This window comes from Electrophorus electricus, chromosome 2 (genome assembly GCF_041902795.1).
Source record: "Electrophorus electricus isolate QZ-2024a chromosome 2, ASM4190279v1, whole genome shotgun sequence".
NCBI lineage: Eukaryota > Metazoa > Chordata > Actinopteri > Gymnotiformes > Gymnotidae > Electrophorus > Electrophorus electricus.
The window spans coordinates 37829208-37852940 of NC_137498.1; the positions used below are offsets into that span (position 1 = coordinate 37829208).

The 23733-nt window shown below is 40.9% G+C and overlaps 5 protein-coding genes across 12 annotated transcripts in view; 2 read left to right on the plus strand and 3 right to left on the minus strand.

Moving 5' to 3' along the window:
- The first annotated feature begins 993 nt into the window (after positions 1-993).
- Positions 994-2357, plus strand: acot13 (acyl-CoA thioesterase 13). The gene is made up of 3 exons (XM_027006354.3): positions 994-1176; positions 1778-1962; positions 2104-2357. Exons 1-3 carry the CDS (start codon positions 1096-1098, stop codon positions 2258-2260), a joined length of 423 nt encoding a protein of 140 aa, XP_026862155.1. The 5' UTR covers positions 994-1095; the 3' UTR covers positions 2261-2357.
- Positions 2358-2551: 194 nt separating this feature from the next.
- c2h6orf62 (chromosome 2 C6orf62 homolog) lies at positions 2552-6926 on the minus strand. Its single transcript, XM_027006353.3, has 5 exons — positions 5387-6926; positions 4587-4763; positions 3812-3937; positions 3576-3710; positions 2552-3482 (listed from the first exon to the last, which is right to left on the minus strand). Exons 1-5 carry the CDS (start codon positions 5513-5515, stop codon positions 3357-3359), a joined length of 693 nt encoding a protein of 230 aa, XP_026862154.1. The 5' UTR covers positions 5516-6926; the 3' UTR covers positions 2552-3356.
- A 1129-nt stretch (positions 6927-8055) lies between these two features.
- On the plus strand, positions 8056-12120 carry gmnn (geminin DNA replication inhibitor). Of its 2 annotated transcripts, none has more exons than XM_027006383.3 (7): positions 8056-8206; positions 8913-8980; positions 9872-9967; positions 10094-10250; positions 10332-10423; positions 10561-10671; positions 10751-12120. In XM_027006383.3, the coding sequence occupies exons 1-7, from the start codon at positions 8191-8193 to the stop codon at positions 10886-10888; spliced, it is 678 nt and encodes a 225-aa protein (XP_026862184.2). In that variant the 5' UTR covers positions 8056-8190; the 3' UTR covers positions 10889-12120. The 2 variants fall into 2 exon arrangements, with proteins under 2 accessions (XP_026862184.2, XP_026862185.2); XM_027006384.3 differs by having other exon boundaries at positions 8058-8206; positions 10341-10423.
- Positions 11289-12123, minus strand: LOC113575050 (armadillo like helical domain containing 2). The gene is made up of 2 exons (XM_027006346.2): positions 11925-12123; positions 11289-11704 (listed from the first exon to the last, which is right to left on the minus strand). Exons 1-2 carry the CDS (start codon positions 12121-12123, stop codon positions 11289-11291), a joined length of 615 nt encoding a protein of 204 aa, XP_026862147.1.
- Positions 12124-13699: 1576 nt separating this feature from the next.
- ripor2 (RHO family interacting cell polarization regulator 2) overlaps positions 13700-23733 on the minus strand; it is a 43103-nt gene continuing 33069 nt past the window's right edge. For 5 of the 7 annotated variants that reach the window (XM_081702255.1, XM_027006378.3, XM_027006380.3 and 2 more), the window contains 14 exons: positions 23465-23590; positions 23197-23345; positions 22846-22975; positions 22270-22413; positions 19849-20505; positions 19422-19582; positions 18784-18949; positions 18442-18574; positions 18083-18241; positions 17752-17925; positions 17419-17621; positions 16184-16267; positions 15981-16071; positions 13700-15781 (listed from right to left, as the gene is read on the minus strand). In XM_081702255.1, coding sequence (XP_081558381.1) covers positions 15681-15781; positions 15981-16071; positions 16184-16267; positions 17419-17621; positions 17752-17925; positions 18083-18241; positions 18442-18574; positions 18784-18949; positions 19422-19582; positions 19849-20505; positions 22270-22413; positions 22846-22975; positions 23197-23345; positions 23465-23590 — 2478 coding nt within the window. In that variant the 3' untranslated portion in view covers positions 13700-15680. Of the gene's footprint in view, positions 15782-15980; positions 16072-16183; positions 16268-17418; positions 17622-17751; positions 17926-18082; positions 18242-18441; positions 18575-18783; positions 18950-19421; positions 19583-19848; positions 20506-22269; positions 22414-22845; positions 22976-23196; positions 23346-23464; positions 23591-23733 lie in introns of those variants that run through there. The other 2 variants (XM_081702277.1, XM_081702284.1) reach the window with 2 other exon arrangements.

Genomic DNA, 23733 nt, shown 5'->3' on the forward strand with positions numbered 1-23733 from the left:
TTATAGCTCCATAAAACCCTGTTTATCATAGCACCCAAAATATTGTACTTCAATTTTATTGTACCTTGGTTGTAATTATTTTCAATTTATTTCCCTGTCTACTTTTTATACTAAATAAAATATAAAGAATCCAATGTGTCCGCTCTGTTTGATATACATACGAATAATATGGGTGTGTTCCTTCTGCATTGTCATAATATACTTAAACAGTTAACTTATTAACTTATTTACAGTATTTAGAGAAGACACTTCAAATTCAAAAACTATAAGTGAGGTAAAGACAGAATTGCACCTGGCGAAAAATTATTGCAATTTTGGTGCAAATTTGTGGGAAAAAACAGTCATTGTATTCCAAGGTAAGATCCGTAAATGCTTTATCATATATACTCTGATATAAATTGCGAGTGCCTATTTTTCTTAAGGCGTTTTCTAGGATAAAATGAAGCCAAAAAATTATATAAAATGAAATAATGACACGCATGAAGTTATTTTTATCTGTTATATAAAAGATTTTGCCAGCAATATCTCCAGGTATTGTTGATATATTTTCTTGAATGAAGGCGCTGTTTTACCTTGAAGTGTGGTTCTTTTTTTGTGAATAGTTAGCTGCATATTCATCATACCTCGCGAGTTGTAAGGTCTGCATCTGAGTAGTTAGGCTGATGGTTTCACAGTCCGACGGTGAATATTTGCTTCTTTTAATAACCTAATTTTGTTTAAAAATAGAGTGAGACCTGTATTCTAACTGCATGAAGTTATATTCTACGTATTAATTAAAGGTAATGAAGACGTGCCCCTGGGCGTATGTAACATTCTGCCAAGGAGTAGGAATTCGACAACCCTCTCACTGTCTCACTGTGTAACTGTCAGAATTTTCTTCGGCCAATAAAAGTAACCTTTTGGCCCTTATTCGGCCAATAGGAGTAACCTTTTGGCCCTTATTCGGCCAATAAGAGTAACCTTTTGACACGCCCCAGTAATATTTTCACGCGCTTGCATTTTGTCACGCCCACATCTGCGGAGACCGGGAGCCCTCGCGTGCTGTTGACAGCCCTTCTTAATATCCTTAATTTGTTTTTTAAATCCAAGTGGAAAATGGCCTCGTCTTTACAAACATTGAAACAAGTCATGCGTTTCCTCGTGGAGAGCCCTGGATTTGATCGCGTTTTAAACAAGGTGAGTGATTGTGCCCATCTGACATTTCAATGTTTAGCACTGAATCAACGCCGTGGCTCTAAGTTGATTCGCCACTGAATTTTGTTTTAATTTTCAAAAGTGAATCAACATTGATACCGCGACGTCTTGCTTTTCAACGCTGAATGAGGAATCGTCGAATTTTGCTTCGATTTCGAAAAGTGCATCATCGCTGGTGTCGCGACGTCTTACTTTTCAACACAGTAATAAACCCAGCTGACATGTGAATGTTGATTCACCGCTGAATCAATGTCATTGATCAAGGTTGATTCACTGTCGAATCTTGTTTCGGTGTTGAAAAGTGAATCAGCGTTGATCCTGCGACGTTTTCTCAACGGCTCGCTTTCTGAATGAGGAACACTGGATGAGGAACCGTTTAATTTTGTTTCGATTTCGAAGTTAATCATCGGTGACAGTACGTAGTTTAATGTCGTAACACTGAATAATGATTATCCATGTGCGACCCTCACATTAATAACTGGTTACCTAGCTAGCAAAAGTAGCGATGTTATAGCTTGTAGCGTTACCACTGTCTCAGATTGTATGTACAAATCAGCTAACGTTGTCACGAACGGCCCTGCAGGTTGAACTCGTGTCAGCTAGTCCTGGTAAAGTTGTCTGTGAGATGAAGGTGGAAGAGGAACACGCTAACCGAGGAGGAACGCTTCACGGGGGAATGACTGCCACTCTTGTCGACATCATTTCTACTACTGCCCTCATGCACACTGAGAAAGGAGAACCCGGTATCAGTGTCGACATGAATATCACGTAAGGTTTTTGTGGGAAGAGGAATTAGGAGTTGCCTTTAACAGGATGGGTTCAATCATGTATCCATTTTTTTTTTCTAACTTCGAATTATCAAATTTACTATAGTTTACAACTCTATCTCTGACTCTTTTGTGTTTACAGGTATATGAATGCAGCTAAAATTGGAGAAGATATCTTGATCACCGCACAGGTTTTAAAGCAAGGAAAAACTCTGGCATTTGCTACTGTGGATATAACAAACAAGATTACCGGGAAGATAATTGCTCAGGGAAGGCACACAAAGCACCTCGGCAGCTGATCAAGAACCTTCAATTCAGTATTCAAAATATTGAAACCATGTTCATTTTGTACTGTATACTTTCTGAAATGACATAATAAAACAAAGACAAAATTAACATTTGCACTGTATTAGGATATGGTCAGTAGTATTTAAAGACAAACATTCAAACGTCACATTTCAGACCCTAAAAAAGAGATTGGGGCCTGTGTGTGTATTTGGGGGGAGGGGTGCTGAGAGTACCCCCCCCCCCCAAAAAAAAATGGCATAAATGTAAAATGCACAGTTCTGTAATTATTAGTACTCAAGGTCTTTGTCAAAAAAAAATCAAACAGTTTAATGATGTTTGTTTTTCCACAATAATTTTGTTACATGAACTTAAGCAGTGATTTCCCACTGAATATCCACCACCAAAGACAAAATCAGATAGCAGTAGCATGAATTGCTTGATTGGTAACATTGACTTTCAGAAAACCAACCCACCAAAAAACTGACTCCAGACTATTAAAATTGTCCATATCCTCAGATAAAACTGTTAAGACAACTTACAGGCAAGGAATGACACACAATGTCCAGCAAAACTAAGGCAGTTGAAAATGAGAAGCAATTTCTACACCAAATAAATTCGAAGTAATGTTTGCCTAGCCTTTTCACTGACTATTCAGGCCATGTAATCCTCTTTCACTGATTGTCATTCTTAAAAATATCTTCTCCTCTAAAATAAGAGCCAAGTTAGCTATCCACTTATGAGACTGATATCAGAACTGGTTTAAGGAACCACATTTAAGGAACAATGGTTTGCTTGCTTTGGTCTCCCACCCCCCCATATAGAGTTCCTTCTGTGACTGGTGGTGTTGACAGTGCTGCTCCATGAGGACAACCACTCAAAAACAATGTTCATGCAATTTAAAATAAAATCAGACAGCTAAAGGAAAGGGCAAATGGGTGAACCAAACCAAAATGGGCTGGTACGAAGGACCAAAAAAGGACTAAATTAACCTCAGAATGAAAATGAGTGGTTAACAAAAAGGAGAGTTCCAAGCACAAGTTCAATTCTATTTAACTGGAGGGATGTGTATAGGGTCGACTTGCTGCAGAGGAGTCTTCCATCTCTCTCCTAGTCTGGCATGTATGGACGAAGGTGGTCTTCAATATCTCCAACCCCCCAGCAGGTCAACTGATCCTGTGGCAGGTAGAGGCAGAGGCTGCACAATTTGAAAACTGTGGCCTTGTTTTTTGGAGTCTGTCGAAAGAGTGCATATAAGTGACATGCTTTCAAATTCCCATCCTATAAACAGTCTTCCTGCATTTGTTTTAATTGTTTTAAAATACCAACCTGCAATTGCTGTCTGTCCAAGAAAAGAAACACAGACTGATTTGGGTTGTTCATAACCATTCCAGCCTTGTCCTTACGGCCAGCAGCATGCAAAAATTGTTTCTCATAGTCTCCATGGTGAAATTCAAACTTGGCCTTTGAATACAATTAGAAAAGTAAAGGGGCAGAGTACGTGTCTTACATTTATGAACATCTTATGAAGCTTCAAGCTTGTTTGATGTGTAGAACAAAGTCACCTGAACAGGCCTAAATGGTTCATGGTCAGCTCCCTTCCATCTGGAGAAAAGAAGACAGACTATCTTCTCAATATCGTTGCGGGGCCATAGGATGAAATCCATCTCCTGGGTGCAACCTATTACATCCTTTGTACATTTTGAAACAATAGTGAGATCACAATCAGCTGAGATCACAACAACAGTTTGTTCACAAAATTATAGAAATTTCATCAGATGCTGTATGGAACTTACAGCAAGGAAGAAAGGCAATAAATGTGACAAAAGCAAAGAATTCGAGATATACACTCCAATATTAAAATATTTATTGCTCACAAAAAGTCAGCTGTCCAGTCTTAGGTCTGGGTAGGCTGAATGTGTAAAGAACATTTAAAGTAACTGTTAGACTACTTCCTCAAATCTACAACAATAGAAATACCAAAATATTACAGTGCATTCATATCAGTTTTATCACAAGAGATTTAAGGATTAAAGAATAAGATTTAAGGAATCCACTGTTTGACAGACGTTGTTGGGAAGCTTTTTTTGTTAAGTATCGGGATCATAATGATGAGTACCTTACAGAGTCAGGGTTGATGATAAAATACTGGTAAATAAAGTGTCTAGCCCTTACCAGGACATCCTAACTAATCTCAACTATTTTGCACATTGACTAATCAAAGCATTCACATATTGAAAATTGTGAATATTATGTCCATATTATGCAGCTCTATTAGTGATAAAAGGTTAATTCTGTTAATTCAAGTCTTAGACAAAAATTTCCTCCAACATCTCTTACCCTGCGCATTGAATGATAGCGAGGGGCATGCAACTGCACAACATCCTTTTGAAGAAGTTCCAAAGAACTTTCTAAGGAGTAGCTTGAATCCTTCACTCCTTTGAGGATATTTTCTTCATAGTTGTTGGTCATGACAGGTACCACCTCAGCTACCTCAAAAAGGGCAGACTTCTTTTTCTGCTCATAAGTAATAGAGATAGTTAAAACAATAATCAAACCGTTATATTTCATTACACCACACTAAACAAATAAGAAAGGGGGATTTTACAAAGTAGGCATGACTAATGAGATGGATGACTGTTTTAATAGTAGACTAAATTATTTAAAAGAAATGTTCCCTCCCATTCATCCTATTGTAGTCTTGACTTTTGGACAAAAGAGCTGTGAAATACACACCAATGTCATGAAATAAAAATTGTAAAATACTGCCTTGTTTTTCTTTCCAACCTTTCCATACAAATATATCAAAGTTATTTAAAGGCCATATTTATTGATATATCTTACTTGCACCAGAAGCATGAAGGTGGTATACTTCAAGATTTAGCATTACATATTGTAATTCAGTTCACTATTACAAATGTGTCAAAGCCTGATAAAATAATGAAGCCAAGTCCTTATCCTAGTCGACATTTAAAAACATACTTGGAGTACTAATTTCTGTTTGGTCTGATCTGAGATAGCCAGTTAACCGATTTAATATTTGCAGCAGCACCAAAAAAAAAAACCAAACAAAAAAAAAAAACTGCCTATCTGCAATTATAAGGAATAACCCATCTCACTGTAATGAAACATAAATTCACCTTTTCCTTAAACACGAAGGCAATGTAGATTTTGAAGTCAAACTGATCAGCCAAAGATTCCCTTTTCTTCCGTAGCTGGGCACGGAGTCGGTTTCTCGTTTGATTTCGTCGAGAGGTTGGGTCTCCCATTGTTATATAGCAATTACTTTCTTTACTCGCTTTCTTTCAAAGCCTCCAAGAACAGGCCACGTTGTGTAAATTACGTTTCAATAGGTAAAAAAAAATCCGGCACTCCCTGTAAAATACACTAACTAATTAAGAAATAAGTCTACCAAACAGCAATCAAGCCATTTTCAGATCAATATGGGTAGTGCACATGGGGCTTAATTTGTATTCTGTCTGAACCATACCATGTTTAAGCAATGAACGATCAAGCACATATCAATGTCACAAAACAAAATTCACTACTGCAAATCTGCGCTCAACAAATATGAACTATGCATTTTATAAATGTTATTGTAAAACAAATGACCTCCGTGACGCAATCCATGCCGGAAACTTTTTTTAATGGAAAAGTAGCTCTCTGGCTGAAATTGGAGTCTGCTACCTGAAGCGAGTTTAAAAGAAAAGGCAAAGAAAAATCTTAGAAGACCTGACTTCTGCGGACTTTGGACTCTCTTACACGACACGACTTGTTTGTATACATATCGATGCATTAAACTGTCTCAGCAACACACAACTGAAAGACGGAGATAAAGGCGATCATGGCAGAGAAATGTAGACGCCTGGAGGCGTTGGCACCAGATACAATAACACGGAGACTACTCGACATCTTGGGTTTATGACCAGGAAATTGACCCACGGACTGTTGTAGTGCCACTGCTGTATGTCATCATTCTTAGGCTCCTTGTGCCTGTCCAGCTAACGTAGCCAGCTAACTTAACTAGGTTAGCTAGCTAACTGAGCTGCTTGCACGCTTCGCCAACAACAGCCGAGTTCGCTTAACATTAGCTACATTTCAAATAAATTGTAATCGGTTATCTTACTACCAAACTGTTACATTTTCTGCCTGTTCTTTAGCTGATCTGTACTTCACTAGCTAGCTATTTCGCTAGCTACGCCAGCAAATGTCAGGGAAATGCGTGGCTAGTTTAGTTCATCCCGCGTGTTGGCCATTACGGCATTGTCATTTTGCGAATGCACCAACTATTGTAATTACTTCAACCAGGAACTACAACCTTACGTTCTGTTCCTAAATAACTACTCTCCTGTGCGAAAGCTTAACATTAATTGCTGCCCAGCTTGTTTCTTTCTTTCTCTCTCTCTCTCTCTCTCTGTCGCGTTGTTTTCGAGTTTTTCCTCAGTCGTCACAACCAACCATCCAAACCACCCATGCCATGTCAAGATAAATTGACAAACCAATTGAAACGCTCCCTTCTTTCGGATAATAAACGACTATATTTGCTTCGCGGTGGACCCATGATTACAAAATAGTGGTTTTAAAATGTCTCTCGAGCGCTTCTTCGAATCTTCGAGCCTTAATCCCTATGTGGCAAACAACAAACCCTCGCCTCTAACTGAACAAACAACTCAAAATGGCTGTCGATGAACGTCGCACAAGTCTGAATGCACGTGGTTGCCAGGTTTCCTAAAATGCACAGCGGGTGCCAGGTCTCGCTAAAAAAGGCACACGGTGATTTCCGTTTCAGTTAAATGTTTAAGAAATTATGGATAATCCTTTAGGAGCTCATTAACTGAATCAGTGTATTAGATGAGTGTCACATGGATAATCAGTTACGTAGTACTCCTCTTTTTCCATATTATTTTTGTACTTAGAGAATGATTATTTTCTAAATTAACAGCAATAAAGCTGAAAATATTCATGTGCTCATAAATAGTAACTACCTTTTGACTAGCTCCAAAAACTCCGATTATAAAAAGTTATATCTGGCAACCTATTGCAGACGTCACGTGACGGACACGTGAATTAAAAGTTTTTTCTATTTATTTTGTTGTTGACGTTTTAGAAAGGTAACTGTTCTGAGGGTAACACGCGCCATTTATATATTTATTTGTACAAGCGCAACGACTGCATACGTTATGTGTAAAGACAAAATATAGTCTATGGTACAAATGCTCCGTGTGAAGACGAACATCTGAGGCAGGAAAGACCACTGCAAGCAGATGTCCTTTTCAAAATAAAAGTCACAAACTCTGCTCCAGCGAAATATAGGCACACGTATTCGAATGTTATTCGCCGTTAAATCTCCCAGCAATTGGAGAATCTTTTGCATTTGAAAGTTAAAATAAGTTATAGATAAGAACGGGATTATGTTCATCTCTCCATTAGATGTCATATAAGCAAAACCTCTATTTCTGACAACCGTAATTGATTGCGCTTGAAACCTTGTACAAACTTTGATATAATTTTTAATGACAGGTACCCCTGAAACATTTGCAAAAACAATACATGTTCACACTTTATGTTCGATGGTCTCCGTCGAGTGAGGTTACTTTAATGCATTTATCTTACATGTTTTCTTACATCACTTGTTTCAAGTAAACTCTTAATATAGCAAACGTTAGCAGAGCAGGGATTTAGACTGTTGACGGTACTTTCAGTCTGAAATAGAATAAAATATTTAGTTTGTGTTATGCAATTTGTGTACATCTACAAACTACGTATTCCAGAATCGTATTTCGAAAGCCCATAAATTAGTCCATCAGAGGATTTACATGCGTGTGCTTTCCTGACGACGTTTAAATCAACGTACCGCGCGAGTTCGGGATCACGTGATCAAGCATAACAACGCTACTTAAGCTCGTGGCGTTGGCGCGTTTCTTTAATCGTGGCAGTGTTGGAAATGAACAGCGTATACGGTGAGTGAATCAGCTAATGATATGTTCGCACTTTGATATCTTAGTAACTAGGTAAGTTGATTTATTTTTGGCTGTAATGGGAGGGGACATGCCCACAATCACTATTTCTGGGTATTTTTGTACCTCCTAGGTATCGCTAGAGAAGGACCTTGTTAGACTTGATGGTTAAAATTCGTGAGGTTATCGTGCGTTGTCTTGCTTAGCTAACGTTATTTATTTCTGATCGCAGTTTAGTTTATCAACAAACCGGTTAACTAGTTCGCTTATATGCATAGTATGGCGCACTTAACGAATGACTAGCTAGGTAGTTAGCTTCAGGGGTTGGGGGCTAGCAAGCTAAACAGCTAACGCTAATTGCCTTGTGGTTAGCGGCGTTTTCGCACCCGCTAGCTATCCTAGCTAGCTTAGCTCGGTTAACCAACGAAACAACGTTGTCTTGATCGCTTAACGTGCAGCGTTGGCCAGGGGGTTGGTTAGTGTTAGTTTGGTGGTAACTCGCAAAATGTTTAATCGTGAGTCACGACTTAAATCCTTTCTAGCTATGCCCACTTTCCGAACAGATCAGCCAGTGATCAAGCAATTGTTTTGAAGCTAGGAATAGCACTAGCTATCTATATTAAGGAAGGTAACATAGTTAATGTAGGTAGGTGGCGTTGGGTAGCTGTTATCTGGGCTTCGAGTTACAGCTGTCTTTACTTGTACATAGGCAACCTCGGAGAAATGAGTGCTGTCAGAAAAATGACGCACCTGGAGAATCCTTGTGAAAACGTACAGGTAAGTAATTTATCCTCATATCAAAAAACATTTAAAGATCGTTACGGGATTATGTAGGTAGGCAGCTAGCTAGATAAATTTGAGAAGTGATTGGTACGCATATCGATACCTTTCATGTCCCTGTACACAAACACTTTGCGCCCCTACGTTTTAACCGCGAAATGGCTGCTATTGGCTCTGTTCAAAATGGTCAGTTTTTAGTGTTGGATATAATTAAAATGCTTTTTTTTTTTCTTCAAAAAAGAGGTTCCCACATCAGTCATCCATGTACATGAGTGTTGCTGTCTTTTAACAGCTCTCCTTCTCTAGTTGAATTAATCATTGCCAACATGAGCCCACCTTGGTACATTTGTGCACTGCTATTTAAACCTGTGACCGTGGTTTAGATGGACACTGTATTGAGTGAAAATATTAACTTGGTCTTAACTTGTAGTTTGCTATAATGAGCTTTTTAGAGCTAGTTCCCACAGTAATTTTGTTCAAGAATCTTGCAGCAAGATAACGATTTGAAAGGACCAATCGCTGCCTGTGGGAATCTGAGGTGTTTGCCCTGTGCAGCTGATAACTGCCCTGCCCCTTTCCCACGCTTGCTGGGCCTGGGGTCATGCAGGGCTTCTCAGCTACCACACTGTTTTCTGTCTCACAATGACAGTTTAACAAGACTGTAAGTGGAGAAGAATTGGGTAGGTCGGTAGTGTTTATGGTATGCTTGGAGGGGTGTACCTCTTTGGCAGTTGAGACATGCTGTAAGGAGAGCCCTCTTACTACCTAAAGTAAGATTTAAGGCAGGGCACCTGGTTTGCTATAGTACAAATTACACTTGTACTACTCCCCCCCCTTTTTATTTTTTTATTTTTGTTGCATATTCTAAATATCCTGTTCTTGTTTAAGACTAAAGGATCATGTGCATCAGGGAGGAGAACACTTCAAGTTCTTCAGCCATCTGCAGTGAATAAGCGTTTTGAAAGGATAAAGGAGGTCCAAGATGTAAATAATTTGATACATTTTTAATTACCAAATTACTTGCTAAATTCATAAGTAACTGTACTCAGTTACGTATGAATTTTTCAGATCTGAATGCCAAGTCCTTTCCTCTTTGTAATCTGTCTCCAGACTGGGAAGACTGTTCCTAAAAGGAAGCTATGTGGTGCAGACCAGGTGAAGGGCTCAAAGAGGGTTAAGGCAGAAGTGGCAATTAAATCTACAGATCCAAAAAATGAAAACCATCCTGAGGGAGTCACTCAGGAAGCCTATGAGTTGATGGTCAAAGGTAATTTTCCAGAATGTCACCTAGTCAGTTCAGGGTTTTTCATGGTATATTGGCCATTCCATGGCACAGGCATAACTGCAGATCTTTCAGAAACCCCTACATCTGCTTACTGGAAGGAGTTGGCAGAGGAGCGACGAAAAGCCCTGTTCAGTGTTCTTCAGGAGAATGAAAAGGTGGGTGAATTTGATCAGATCTGCTGTTTGAGAGGGGGGAGGATTTAGTCATGACAATGTATAAGGATATAGTGGGTCTCTCTCTCTCTCTCATACATGAATATATGTAACTTTTTTTTTTTTTTTTTTTACACTAGCTGCACAAAGGGATAGAAGCCAAGGATGAACAGATTGCTCAGCTGAAAAGTGAGAATGATGAGTTACAAGAACTAGCAAAGCATGTCCAACACATGGCTGACATGATTGAGGCAAGTATTGAGCTCTGTAGTACTTGATGCACTGTTACCAGTATGTGACTGAATGACTGACTGACTAATTTGCTTGAAGAGGTTAACTGGGAAAAGTCCAGACAACCTGGAGGAACTGCGAGAGATTGCATTTGACCCATTTGATGAAGATGCAGATGTGAATGAAGAATGTGATGAGGGTCAGGATGAAGAATGTCATGAGGAAAATAAGTTATGAAGGGGAGTGCAAACAGAACTAAGTGCACCGAGTTAAGGATGTGCTACAAAAGGAAGACTACGCTGCCTCAGATGCAAAAAGCCAGTGTTTTTTTTTTGTTTTTTCCTCCACCCTCCCTGGTCATTCCTGAATAACAGACACCATATTGTGTGCCTGAGTTGTTGCTGTTTAATTTGACCTACCCTTTCTTTTGGAAGATGTGATGTGCAATTTACCTTCCTGGTTTTAATGGTGTTCCTTTTTATTTTAATTTGTTGCTGTAAGTAGGTTCAGACTGACCTTTTTAATGGCTCTTGTGTGCATTTCTTGCACTGTACATATGTAAACTTGGACATTGTATTTTTTTATAAAAATTAAGTCTCAGTTCTCTTTTTATGTATCTTGACTCCTAGGGTGTCTGTCAAGGTTTATAGCTGGGTGGCCAGAATTCTAAAATGTAGAGCAACTCCTCAGCATAGTTTTTGTCCCAACTAGTCCAGTTGTTGAGGTTCTGTAAACTTTCCAGATTCACTTGGAGGCCTGGTGAACTCTTTAGGCTTTTGATGACTGGAATGTTGCAGCATAGAATGTTGAGGAGGTAACAGCTCCAGAGCTTGGCTTTGGTGGAGAGCTGACTAGTTGGAGATACAAAAAATTGCAGGATGTTGAGTAGACCCATGGAATGGGCCAAAAGCTGGTTGGAAACATGAAGATGGCAGACTCCACTCAGTCCTTCCAGAACTGTGGTGATCTGTGCATCTGAGAGGTTGGGTGTATTCAGGAAGTCCACCATGGTTTGCATAAATTCTCCACCTTCTCTTGCAGCTGCATAACCTCCTAGATAAGTTGTCATGTTTTATTAGGTTGGTTAATACTTTTGCCAGCAGTGAGGGGTTTTGTTTGTTTTTGTTTTTATATATACTTTTGAAATTTGATTCATTAGCTATCTTATACTAAAATTAAGGTCTGAATTCAGATTGAGAACAGTTGTAGATTTTCACTTGTTTTAACAATTTGTTCATAATGGATACATGTCTTAATTCATATGTAAACTCACCAGTATAGCTTAGAATTCCAAGGACATAAGCTGCATCCACCCTCTTGGCTATTGGCAGCTCTGTGTTCTGGATATCATGTCCAGCCAGCTGGATCTTCCTGAGGTGTAGATTCCTGTGGTCTTGATCTGACTCCTCGTCATGAGGAAAGAGGTAAGGTTGGATGCATTTGTAATAAAGCAAAGTTAGCCACTTGGTCATGTTGACTTTTTATTTATTTTGTTTTGTGTGTATATAGCTTCTTTTAAATATATGGCTTTATTCATAATACTGTAGTTTTGTATTTGAAGGTTCTGATTCTGTTATTCCTTTGTGATGCAATGGGTGCAATTACAATTGTATCTAGCTGCCACTTCAAATCAACTTACAATTATGACTGAGTACAACTTGAGCAATTGAGTTAGGGCCCTTGCTCAGGGGCCCAGCAGTGGCAACTTGGCAGTGATTGGGCTTGAACTGGCAACCTGATTACTAGTGAAGTACCTTAACCACTGAGAAACGAATTGAATAATGCTATGTTATTACAAAAGGATAAGGAAACATGATAAAGTTTACACCAAGTTGTCCAATGTGTTGAAGTTCCCACTCACATGGTAATGCATTAGATTTAATTTGTCCTAGTGGTCTGGATCTCACTTCTGTCTCAATCTTTAGTTGTCTTGCATCCTAAATTCATTGAAGCCCTTGCCAGCTTCTGTTTTTCACCCATGCATTATTTCTTATAAGATCAGGAACAAGAAAGAGGAGCCAGAGCTCTGATTGTCTGCAGTGCACATCAGTGTCTTCTGTTTCCGAACTCCCCTGTTGTGAAGATATCCTGTCCCTCAATTTCTGGTTCTAAACAATACAATCTCTGCTGACTGGTACTCTCAGTATCTTTCTTGACACATTTGACAATCACTCATGACTCATCTCTCAATAACTTGCATCACAAATAATGTCCTTGCCTTATTACTCTTACCTCAAATGGATATGTATGTTTTGCCTTTGGTAAACTTAAATATTTGATACAGGTGCATAGAGTACTTGAGGGATCAAGCTTTGGCTCTCTCCTGTTCACTCTTTACATGCCATGTCTTAGTCAGACCACTTTCAATATTATGCTGATCATACACATCAGGATCAAGACTACCACTTCCCTCCTACCCCATTCTGTTGTCCAGTGAATGAGCATAAAGTTCATACAAAGGTTTTACTAATTGGTTCCAAATCCATTATTTCCATTATGGCCCATGCTCTTCCATTCAAGATGTGGAGATTCTGGTTCTTGCCTTCATATGGCCCTGATTAGTTTACAGTAACTCTCTTCAGTGGTGTCCCTACCAAACTAAAGTTAAATAAAAACATGATGTTTGTCAATGTGTCCTGAATTCAGCTGCTAGACTTGAGATACTAAGAAATCTTCCCACAGCTGGGGTCCTCTGATACTGATCTTCTCTTTGAAACCAAATTTATGTTGACCTCTGCAGAGCATAGATATGTCATGACCCCCAAATGCTGCAATACACTACATCATTGTGCTTAAGAGATTTTCTCTCAATACTTTCACTATTCTCCTTGTGTATCTTTTATAAGGTATTCTCTTGTAATTGATTTAGAATAGTTTTAGAAAAGTGCTAAATAAACTTTATTGGGCTTTTAACATTCCATTGAAAGAAGTCCATCACAATTGGTGTGCGAGATATAGATGATTAGGACTGGAAAATGCTCCAGCTCCTGACACGAGCTAAGGGTTTAATCCAAACACAATTGATAGTAATAAGTAATATTGTCCTGATAATTATGCCAAAATAAATTTTATTGCCACCTTCAATAATCAAAAGAAATACTGTAAACTGTGAGGACAGACAACTCAAAAGACCAATATACTGGACAGCAAGAGATTTGCATTCATTTAAATCCAAGTTTTTAAAAACTAAATCTGTTGATATGACAAGCTTCCTAAACTGGAAACAACATCTATCAATCTTAGGCCAGCCATCAAAAATAATAGTAACATTTATTTAGCATTTATTGAAATGTTTGTGGAACCTTGGATTTGAGTAAAGCATATCCGTGTGCATTAATTACAGGAACTATATGTACAAAGTCACCTAATTTGATTTTGTCCAAATTCAAAAGTATTGTAGTGATAAATTAAGGAACAAAACTTAAAACCACTGCATAATAGGAAAACATACAAAAGGCCTCACTTTAAGTAACTCATAACTACATAATGCAGATTACAAAAAGAATCAACCTAATGCATATTATTTTGCATGTTTTGTATGAGTTATGGCTTTTCAAATGTCTTGACAGCTAAACAAGGTTAATATAAAATTGTCCAGTTGTGCTTGGTTAGCAGTTTGGTACTCCTGGGAATATTTGTTCTCTCACTAACTTTTATTAATGTACTTGTTCAGTCATCAGCTTCTCATTTAATCAAATTTTCTAAGCCATAGCAAAGCACTAAACTGTTAAGAGGTTAGGCATTGTACACAGCCAGAGATTTACATTTTGGATGTTTTAAATATCAAGATATGTAAAAACAGTAAAGGAGTTTTCTACAATTTATATTTTACATGACTTTTTGCACTGAGATGTTAAGTACACCTTTTAAAGACTTAATAAAACAAAGTTTACAGTATTAAAACATTGTACAGGGGGGGTCAGCATTTACAATTACTGGAGTACTTTATACACAAAAAAACTAGCTCATGTTCTATATTGCAGGTAATCCATTTTAAAAAGGAAAAAGATGTGTAACAGGCAACAAAGTAAAAAATAAATAAAAATATCAGTTGTCACAGTCAATAATATGACTCAGTAGTATAGTTACAACAGGCACAGAAGCTAGTTGGATCACAGAGCACTGTATTTCCAGTCTTCATTGAAGCTTAAAACCAAATTCACAGTAAATCCATTAACACTTCTCTTAATACGAAAAAAAAGTGCATTAACACACATACGCCCTCAAACATTATTGAGCAGCCTTAGCAAGAGCTCAACTGCTCTCTTGCACCACTCCTTGTCTTTGTGCATGCCTACTCAACATGGCATTAGCATTAATGCTGTACCTATTCTCTGGAATTAAACTGGAGGAATTTGCAATTATGGTCACTGGTAACAGGTCCTCATGCTTTTACTACCCACATTTCAGCTAAATCATTCTGAGCCTTAATCTAATGCATGTCGTGGCTGCTCCATGGTCAGTGTGACTGGCAAATGTAAGGGACCCTTAAGTGAGGTCTGGATGAACAGATCTGAGCTTCTGATGCGTGGAGTTAAGCTTAACTCTCTCCAGTGATCCCAGGGCTTTGAGCTTACTTATACATGCATACATACACAGTAACTGAGAGGGTTTGGTTAAATGTGTTCCTCAGGATCCCTGAAACCAAACTGGGGGGCAGGGGGTGTGAGCTGGGGGTACATTTTAAGATGAATGAAAAAACACAACTCAAGTTGTTCAGGTAGGATATGCCAAACAAAACATCAATAATTCTCTGCTCTATTTACATGCATCTGACAAGTGCAAATTCAGAAACATCAACTGATGTCATAAAATAATTAAATGGTAGTAACAATGTTAATATAAGATCAAGATGAATGATGACAATGGTGAGTATACTGCTGGAACTGATCTGTGCAGGGAGAGATGAGCTCTCAGCATGGGCAGCCTTGTGAGGGCCAGTGCCTCTGTCTCAGTGGCTGCCTGGGCTAGGGTGGAGGGTGGGCTTGCTGACACATTGGGGCATTCGCTCTGTGATCCCTGGCTCCTGTCAGAACGCAGTGGTGACGGCATTACCGCGGCGTGTGCCCAATCGCACCATCTCTTTCGGAACCGTGTCCAGTTGCTCATACGCCAGTCGGCCCTCCTCACCTACGCGCACACACACACAGAGTCAAACATTCTTCTTTCCAAACAGCCTCAGCCAGTTGCAGGGCTTTCGGGGCAGAATGCTCATTACAGACAGGAGCTGCCATGTAGCATTTTATCTATATGCTCTGGGGCATTAACATATGATATTTACACTGCCTATAATCAATGAGGAAACAGTCATTGCTAGTTGTTGGCTTACCAAAAGTGAAAAGGGTTTCTATGGCAACATGCTGGAGCTCCTCATCGGCTGAGTCACACAATGACACAACTGCACTGATGCTCTCCACTGCCTGTGACACAGAGACAGAAGCCACTTGGTAACACGTCTTCTCCACAATCCTGCTATTGTAACTGAATGAATACTAACAGGTCTGGTTAAATCAGTGTGTCAGTCATACTCACTTGCAGGCAGCTAAGTGCAGCACATGCAGCTTTCTGTGTGTGCACTCCTGCTTCTGATAAGGCTTGTGTGTAGCAATCCAGTGCCTATCTCAACACACACAAAGTAACACTGAGCGTTTTCACACTAGAGGTCTTTTCCAGACCCAGGTCCGCTTCCTCTGTGAGTTCTGTACATTTGTTTAAGTATCATAGCTATTTTTGAGCCAATGAGTGGTCCAGAGAACTGGTCTAAAAATCAATGGTCTGGGATTCACTTCAAGCAAACTGGTGCAGTCCACTGCACATGTGGAAGCTGTCCATGTGATAAGTGTGGCTGTATGACTGGATAATTTTGTAATGTGATTGCTGTGACTTATTGCTTCACTTTGTTTTTCCAAGTTTACTAAAGGAGGGGAAAGGACTGAAGTGTATTTCATGTAGACTAGCCATATAATAGTGATAACATGGGACTATCACCACTATATGCCTAATAAAACCAGATTTTCTTAGGACTGGAGCAAGGTTACTATAATAAGATCACCTTTACGGAGCGAGTGCATGTACTGAGAGCATCGCAAAAGGCACAACTTGTGCTGGCTTGCATGGCTCTCATATGGAAATGGCTTTGTTTGCATGTGCTTCTGAACAGTGAAATGTATCTAAAAATATGTGGATATGTATCCACATATCTAAAAATGCTGTTCTTCGCTGGAAGTGTTTGGATCCAGGGAAGAAAATAAAAAGCAGTAAATGGATAAACTGAGTGCCCAAAGTTTTGTGGATGAACCTAGTGTCCAATATTTTGCAAATCTGTGAACAGGAAATTGTGCCCTTCTTCCAAATGACCCCAGAACCCATCCTGGGTTTGGACCGGAGTATTCAGTACAAGTGTGAAAACACCCTAACAATCTCCAACTGCTGTAATAAAAGATCTTTAAAGTTGGAATCCTTAATGCCTGTATTTAACCTGACAGACACCTAATCCAATACTTCTCCACCCAGACCTCAAGGCCCACCTGTCAGACTGATCCACATTTTTGTCTTAACCCATGTAATCACCTGTACTAGGTATTCAGTGTACTTAATGGCTCGATTCAAGGTGTGCTGGGAGCAAGGAAAGCTGACATATAAACCATCTGGTGGGCACTGAGGAATGGGTTGAGAAACTCCAACATAGCCTATTGACACAGCCATGAATAAAGAGCAAAATTTGAATATGTCAGTAATGTGAGACAGAGGTGGTCAACAGCACTGACCTTTGACCTGAAAGGTGGGTATGACGCAGCACTGGAGAGGAAGGCAGTGGTAGCCTTCCTGAGGTCAGGGTCAGAAGAGATGAGTAGGGTAGCCAGAGCATGCAGGGTGTGGGGGCGGGGCTGGAGGCAGGTGACGGACATCTCCTTCAGCTCTTGTAGAGAGCGGTCAGCCTCGCCAGAACACAGTTGGTCAGCAAATACAGCTACACAGCACATGACACACAGCCCCCTTCAAACATTCGGTATCCCAATCACTGTGGGCAACCTGCTGAAATATACTGTGGATCTTTTCAAGTCACTACTGTCTGTGTGTGTGTGGGGGGGTTGTCGTACCCTCTCTGGTCACCTCAAGCAAGTGTTGCTCCATGTTGGTGACATTGTGTGCAGTGGCGTAGCTGTGGAACTGGAACACAGTCAGCACATCCTGGGCGAAAGAGGAGGGAGAGGGGCAGGGAGAGGAGGCCAACTCACTCCTATCGACCATCTCGCTCACCACTAGTCTGATCACTACACACACACACACACACACACACACACACACACACACACACACACACACACACACACAGAGAGAGAGAGCAAACCTTAGCCAAACACACTCAAACAATAAATAAGAGCAGAGTTGTAGATGCATGTCTGTGTTGAAGCTGTGTTTTCTGTGTACCCGAGTCTGCATGGTGAGGATGAGTGTCCTGCAGTGGAGTGAAACTGTTGTGCATCTGTTTGAACACACGGTCCAGTGTGGTGTGGAAGAGACCGCCAGAGCCACTGCACTCAGACCACAGTGCCAGTAATGCAGGTCGCTCTGTCAGCCCAGGGAGTACTGAAGGCGCACACGCGCACGCACACACACACACACAAAAAAAAACCAAAAAAACATTGCACCTATTTATAGAGATAGAGAAGTACACAAGTTTTCCAGAGAAATTAAACAGAGGTCCTTCATCAAGCAAAAAAAGAAAAAAAAAAAAAGGGGGGGGGTGTAGTGCAACAGTCCTACAGGTGAGTCACCCACAGACTCACCATCAGCAGCTGAGGTTATGCTGCCCAGCCGGTTGATACTCTTCTCAGTGAGCTCCTCCAGCAGGAGGGTTTGGGTGGAGAGCTTATGCAGGCAGGCTTTGTGCTGCCATGAGCTGCCTCCCGTCATCAACAGCTACCAACACACACAAAACCAAACACAAAAGTGTTTTATGTCACCAAATTTAAGTCATTTACATTTACGCATATACATACAGTGTTATTACTTTAGATATACTCTATTAATTTTACTGTTATGGTTAAAGAGAAAAGTTACTCAAGAGCATGGAGGTGTGGGAAATGCAGGCTGAGGAACAGGAGTTTTCACCAAGGTGAGAATTTTACCTGAATCAGGTGGTTGCAGTACTGCAGGTGAATGACAATGGCCACATCCAGGTTCTCATTGCCTGTGGTGAGTGGCATGGGGCTGCCAGCCACACTGTTCCCCACCCCAGTGTCTTCTGTAAGGGCTTCGCTCAGGTGTCCCCTGGCCTCAGGGGGCTCTCCGGGCCTGTTAGACAAACATGACATATGCTCACCACCAGAGGGCAGTACAATCTTAAGGGAAGTGATGTCACATATGGCATATTTACACTGTGGTTTTAAAAACATTTGTTGATTCAGTAACAGTATCAGTATCAATACAGTTATTACATATCAGTATATAATCTGTGTCATTCAGGTCTTTCAAATGGTGAACATGATGTTTTATTGTGAATTAAATATATAATACATACATTTCAGATGTAAAAGTCTTGTGTATGAAAGGAGCAAGTTCATATGGACAACACACACAACAGTCATTGAGAAGCTACAGAAAACACCCTTCAAGCCAGAGCCTCTCCAACAGAGTGAGGGTTTGGTGGGCGGAGATCGATCCCCCCCACCACCACACACACACACACACACACACACACACACACACAAAAAGGCAGAGTGTGAGAGAGTCCACAACAGTCATGGTAGTTAGGCAGAGATCTTACCCAATCCTTTCTGTCTCCATGTCAAAGAAAACAGCAGTGGTGTCATCCCCCGTATCATCGTCATCAAAGTCAGAGGTGTTCAGGAAGTCGAAGCTCTCCAGGGCACTCTCCACGGTCAGGCTGAGGCTGGAGGAGCGACTCCTGGGAGCTGGCCCCCGGCACTAGGGAGAAACCACAGCCTTCAAATTATGCTGGACACAGCAGGGCACATTCTAATCACTCCATCATCATCCGCATCACTGGAGCAGCACGCGAAGCCTACACTACACAGTACCAGTAAATACAATCCATACTACATCACCTAACTAACATAAAAGGCACTATTGCAGATGAACATTATTATTACTTATAATTTCGACTAAATGTAAAAATAAGAACATTTTAGCCCCCTGGATGACAATTCTAACTGAAGCTCTGGATCTCTCACCTTCAAGAGATCTTCCAGTTTCATCACTTCCTGCTCAAGATCCTGAAGCTCTCTACAGCGCTGTCCCAGGCTCTCCAGCCTCAGCAGTAGACTCTGGATGGCTTCCTCCAGGCTGTTCTCCAAGAAGGCCCCGCTGCCCTCGCCAGCCCAGCTCTGAGGCCCAGCCTCAGAGACAATTTCAGAGGAGGTGAGCCGCCTCACCAGTTGCCTGGTCACACTGCCCTCCTCTCCATCCAGCTCCACTGGCTTCAGCTCAGAGGTCTCATCTGGGCCTCTAGGCTCCAGGAAGACCACGTCCACTGGCCCCATGGCAGACAGTTGGCCCTCTGAGGACTGCAAGGGCGCCGCAGAACCGTAGCCAGGAACATGGTCCTCTGTCCGATCCCACTTGGAGTCAGCCTCACTGGCACTGGCCAGGCTGGCACTCACGCTGCCATTCTCCACTGCTTCCTCACCTTCTTCTTCCCCTATAGGCTGATCATCTGAGGGGCAGAACTGAAGGGGAGGGTCCAACTCAGGGGGTGTCACGGTGATCTCGGGGTTTGATTGGGCTTGGCCAGGGCTAGAGGCGGGTGTGTCGGAGAAGGTAAAGGACAGGCGCTTGCACTCAGCCATGCCACAGCCACCAATGTCAAAGACATCATCAGGCAGAGTGGACTGCGAGAGGACAGGGACACACAGTATGAACTATGGTCAAAGATGCTGGACGCTACTTCAGCATGTGCTACTTCATTACAATTATATTCTTCTATAATTCACATGGTGTAATTTTGTAGGCAATAAAGGGGAAAGAGACAAAGGACAAGGAGAACTAGAAAGTAAAAGTTTGTGAACAAACCTTGAGTTGGCTTGCCAAAGCCTACTTGAAACAGAATGAAATCTATGGCTTTGTTAACTGAAAATCAGTAGAGCTATCATTACGAAGGGCAGATATATAAACTGTCACAAATTGACCATTTATATCAAGTTTGATGAATATATAACTATAAAAAGACTTTTGACATGCATTACTTTTAGTTGGAGGATGGAGGGATGAAAAGAGGTAGAGGTGATGGGTAGATGAGAATAAAAAAAATAAAATGCAGAATAAAATGCAATTTGCAGCATGGGGTCTACAGTTCAGTATTTTTACCAAGTTGCCTATAACTTTATAGAAAATTCTGAGAGTTATTTAAATCAGTGGGTTCCTATGTGAGGATGGAGGGATGAACTAAAGAATAAAAGGCATGGATAGACAGGTGCCATCACTATGAAATGCAGTTTGGTGCTTGAGGTCAGCTGTTGAGTCCTTTTCACCAAGTTTGATGGCCAGAACTTGAAAATTAAGGGAATTATTATATCAATGGATGAATGAAACAACAGAAGGGGTAGACAGACAAGAGCATCCAGTATGAATTAAAGTTTAGTGCTTGGGGTCAGCTGTTGAGTCTTTTTACCAAATTTTATGGCTATAGTTTAAAAATTAAGCGATTTATTAAAATTAGTGGGTTTTTTAATGGGAGGAGGGAGGGATGGATGAAAAAAAGAAGGGGTGCATAGACAAGTTCCATCTGTATGAAGTACAGTTGGCGAATGGAAATTGTAGTTCAATCAGTACAGCAAATTTATTTGTTCTATCTCTACAGCTGAAGGAGTTATAACATTAATGGATTCATATGGGAGGATGGAGTGATGAAAAAAGGAAGAATCAAGAATCAGTGGAGGATATGTAGTGATATTAGGCAAACTTACTATGTATACAAATGTTGGTGGTTATAGAATATAAGGCATAGGTGTTAGAAGGCAGTGAAAAATGAACTGCAGTCAATGGATGAAAGCCAGGGGATGAAAAAGAAAGGATAAGAGAGTGAAAGAGGTATGAAAAGTAGCAGAGTAATTTCCATGACTTCAGATCATGAACAGCAAGTCTGGTGGTTTAATCTTGAAATTTGACAAAATGTGAGCAGTTGGCCCACATAAGTCTATAGGAAAAAGTGGATGATTGGAGGGATGAAAAAGATGGTTTATCACTCAAAAAAAATCAAACACACACAGTTTGAGTATAGAGTGGAGGTTTCTTGAAAGTTTGGTGGTTCTATCTAAAAAGCAAAAAATAGCAGTCCAAAATTTATAGTGGAAGTATAAGAATAACAGAAAGTTGGCTTTGTCAAGCCAACATAATGCTAAAAGTGAGAAGGGATGTAATTGGGAATATTAAAAGGACTGAAATAGGCATGCAGTGAAGTGGGTGCAAAGGGTTTGGGAACACCACCAACACACACATGCATGTATGTATACACGCACGCGCACGCACACACACACACACACACGCATGTATGTATACACGCACGCGCACGCACACGCACACACACACACACACACACACACACACACACACACACACACGTTTGAAGAGGCTGGGCACACAGGGTCCTGACTCACATAAAATTCCAGGCTGGATCTGGGGCGAGGCCTCAGTGCAGCCAGGTCGCCAAACGAATGACTGCGTCTGAGTTTCTCTAACAGAGTGTCCCTAAGTGTGTGCAGGAAAGACAGGTGGCCCTGCTGCCCCAGGGGCTGCCATGCCTGTGCAAGCGCACCCACGCACGCACACGCGAGCACATGCATGCGCACAATAGGGGCATGGGGTGTTTGCACAGATGACCAGGGAGAGGTAGTTAATTGGTGGTAAAGCATTAACGAGGGGCTGGGAGTAAAATACACACACATACACGCACACACAAATCTGCAGCAGATAGCATGGTAAATGCACCAGGAAATATATATGTGACAGGCTGGAGGTAATGAGAAGGGGTGTTAGAGGATTAATTAAATGGCAAGCTTTTTCCAGGATACATCTTAAACCATCATGCTCATAAATGTAAATACATAGCAATCATACCAAAGAGAGAGAAAAAAATACTTATGCTTCTAGCAGCACAGAATATGAGTTCAATGAGTAAGTCAAAGTCTGTAAAAGGCCCAGGTTAAACTCTCCCTAGATAAGATGAAACTCACAAAAAAGGCTGTGTCCTGAAAGGTGGGTGTCTCAGGTGTGCCCTGGCTATATATGGACACTCTTCTCTGCAGGGCTGTGGCTTTGCTCACATTACCAGAGGACAGGGTCAGGTCCTCAACGTCAAACGGACTACACAGAAACAGACAGATGTCGAGTTGTCGAGGCACACTGCTACTTATTTAACATCCAGAAATGACAATAAAAAACTACTGAAAACCTTCCATCAAAATGATTCAAGTCAATTTAAAGACTGTTGTAATTAGCTGAGCAGTAGAGGGTGCCATCGTTTTAGGGGCGGCTCTATTAACGAAGTCACACTGGCATGAACGACATAGTGTGCCATCACTTACAACCAAGTGACCTCCAGGTTCAGCTTGATGGTGCCCAGGTCATTAACATCCACAGCCACCACCTGAGGCATGGCAGTGAACAGGTCCTTCGTCTCACAGATAACACTGCCTACCAGGACATGAGTAGCCAGCCCCTTCAGCTCTGTCACCTAAGGGAGAGACTCCCCGAGGGTTATGCTTCAGTCTGAGGTTACCCTTACATAGGTCAGTTCAATTACCTTGCCAACAAGCAAAAAATAGCATGTGAATTAAGGAGCCATTGAATCACCTTGATGGAGATGAGATCTGTAATGAGAGGCATGAAGATCATCTCCTCTCCATCCCAGCTCTGCCTGGAGTTTGCCTCAATCCTCCCTTTAAGCTTCCAGCGCTGCCGTCCATACCGCATAAAAATCTGGGGGGGGGGGAGACTTGAGTGAAATGTTGAGGAGGAATAGAGGTAGAGAAAGGCTTATATGCCCACTCTGCAAGATGCACATCAATTAAGGAGAAAGAACATTCTGCACAAGCCCAGGAATGAAACTGCGGATTTAATCA

Bases quoted from the DNA above. Each gene is read 5' to 3' on its own strand.
- c2h6orf62 (XM_027006353.3), bottom strand. From the start codon at position 5,515: ATGGGAGACCCAACCTCTCGACGAAATCAAACGAGAAACCGACTCCGT. The intron at 3,938-4,586 runs GTAAGAGATGTT...AAATGTACAAAG, and splicing joins GCTATCATTCAATGCGCAGG to GATGTAATAGGTTGCACCCA. The intron at 3,711-3,811 runs GTGACTTTGTTC...TTGTATTCAAAG, and splicing joins AACCATTTAGGCCTGTTCAG to GCCAAGTTTGAATTTCACCA.
- acot13 (XM_027006354.3), top strand. From the start codon at position 1,096: ATGGCCTCGTCTTTACAAACATTGAAACAAGTCATGCGTTTCCTCGTG. The intron at 1,177-1,777 runs GTGAGTGATTGT...ACGGCCCTGCAG, and splicing joins TTGATCGCGTTTTAAACAAG to GTTGAACTCGTGTCAGCTAG. The intron at 1,963-2,103 runs GTAAGGTTTTTG...TTGTGTTTACAG, and splicing joins AGTGTCGACATGAATATCAC to GTATATGAATGCAGCTAAAA.
- gmnn (XM_027006383.3), top strand. The intron at 10,424-10,560 runs GTGGGTGAATTT...TTTTTACACTAG, and splicing joins TTCTTCAGGAGAATGAAAAG to CTGCACAAAGGGATAGAAGC. The intron at 10,672-10,750 runs GCAAGTATTGAG...ATTTGCTTGAAG, and splicing joins ACATGGCTGACATGATTGAG to AGGTTAACTGGGAAAAGTCC.
- LOC113575050 (XM_027006346.2), bottom strand. From the start codon at position 12,123: ATGACCAAGTGGCTAACTTTGCTTTATTACAAATGCATCCAACCTTAC. The intron at 11,705-11,924 runs GTGAGTTTACAT...CAACTTATCTAG, and splicing joins TGGAATTCTAAGCTATACTG to GAGGTTATGCAGCTGCAAGA.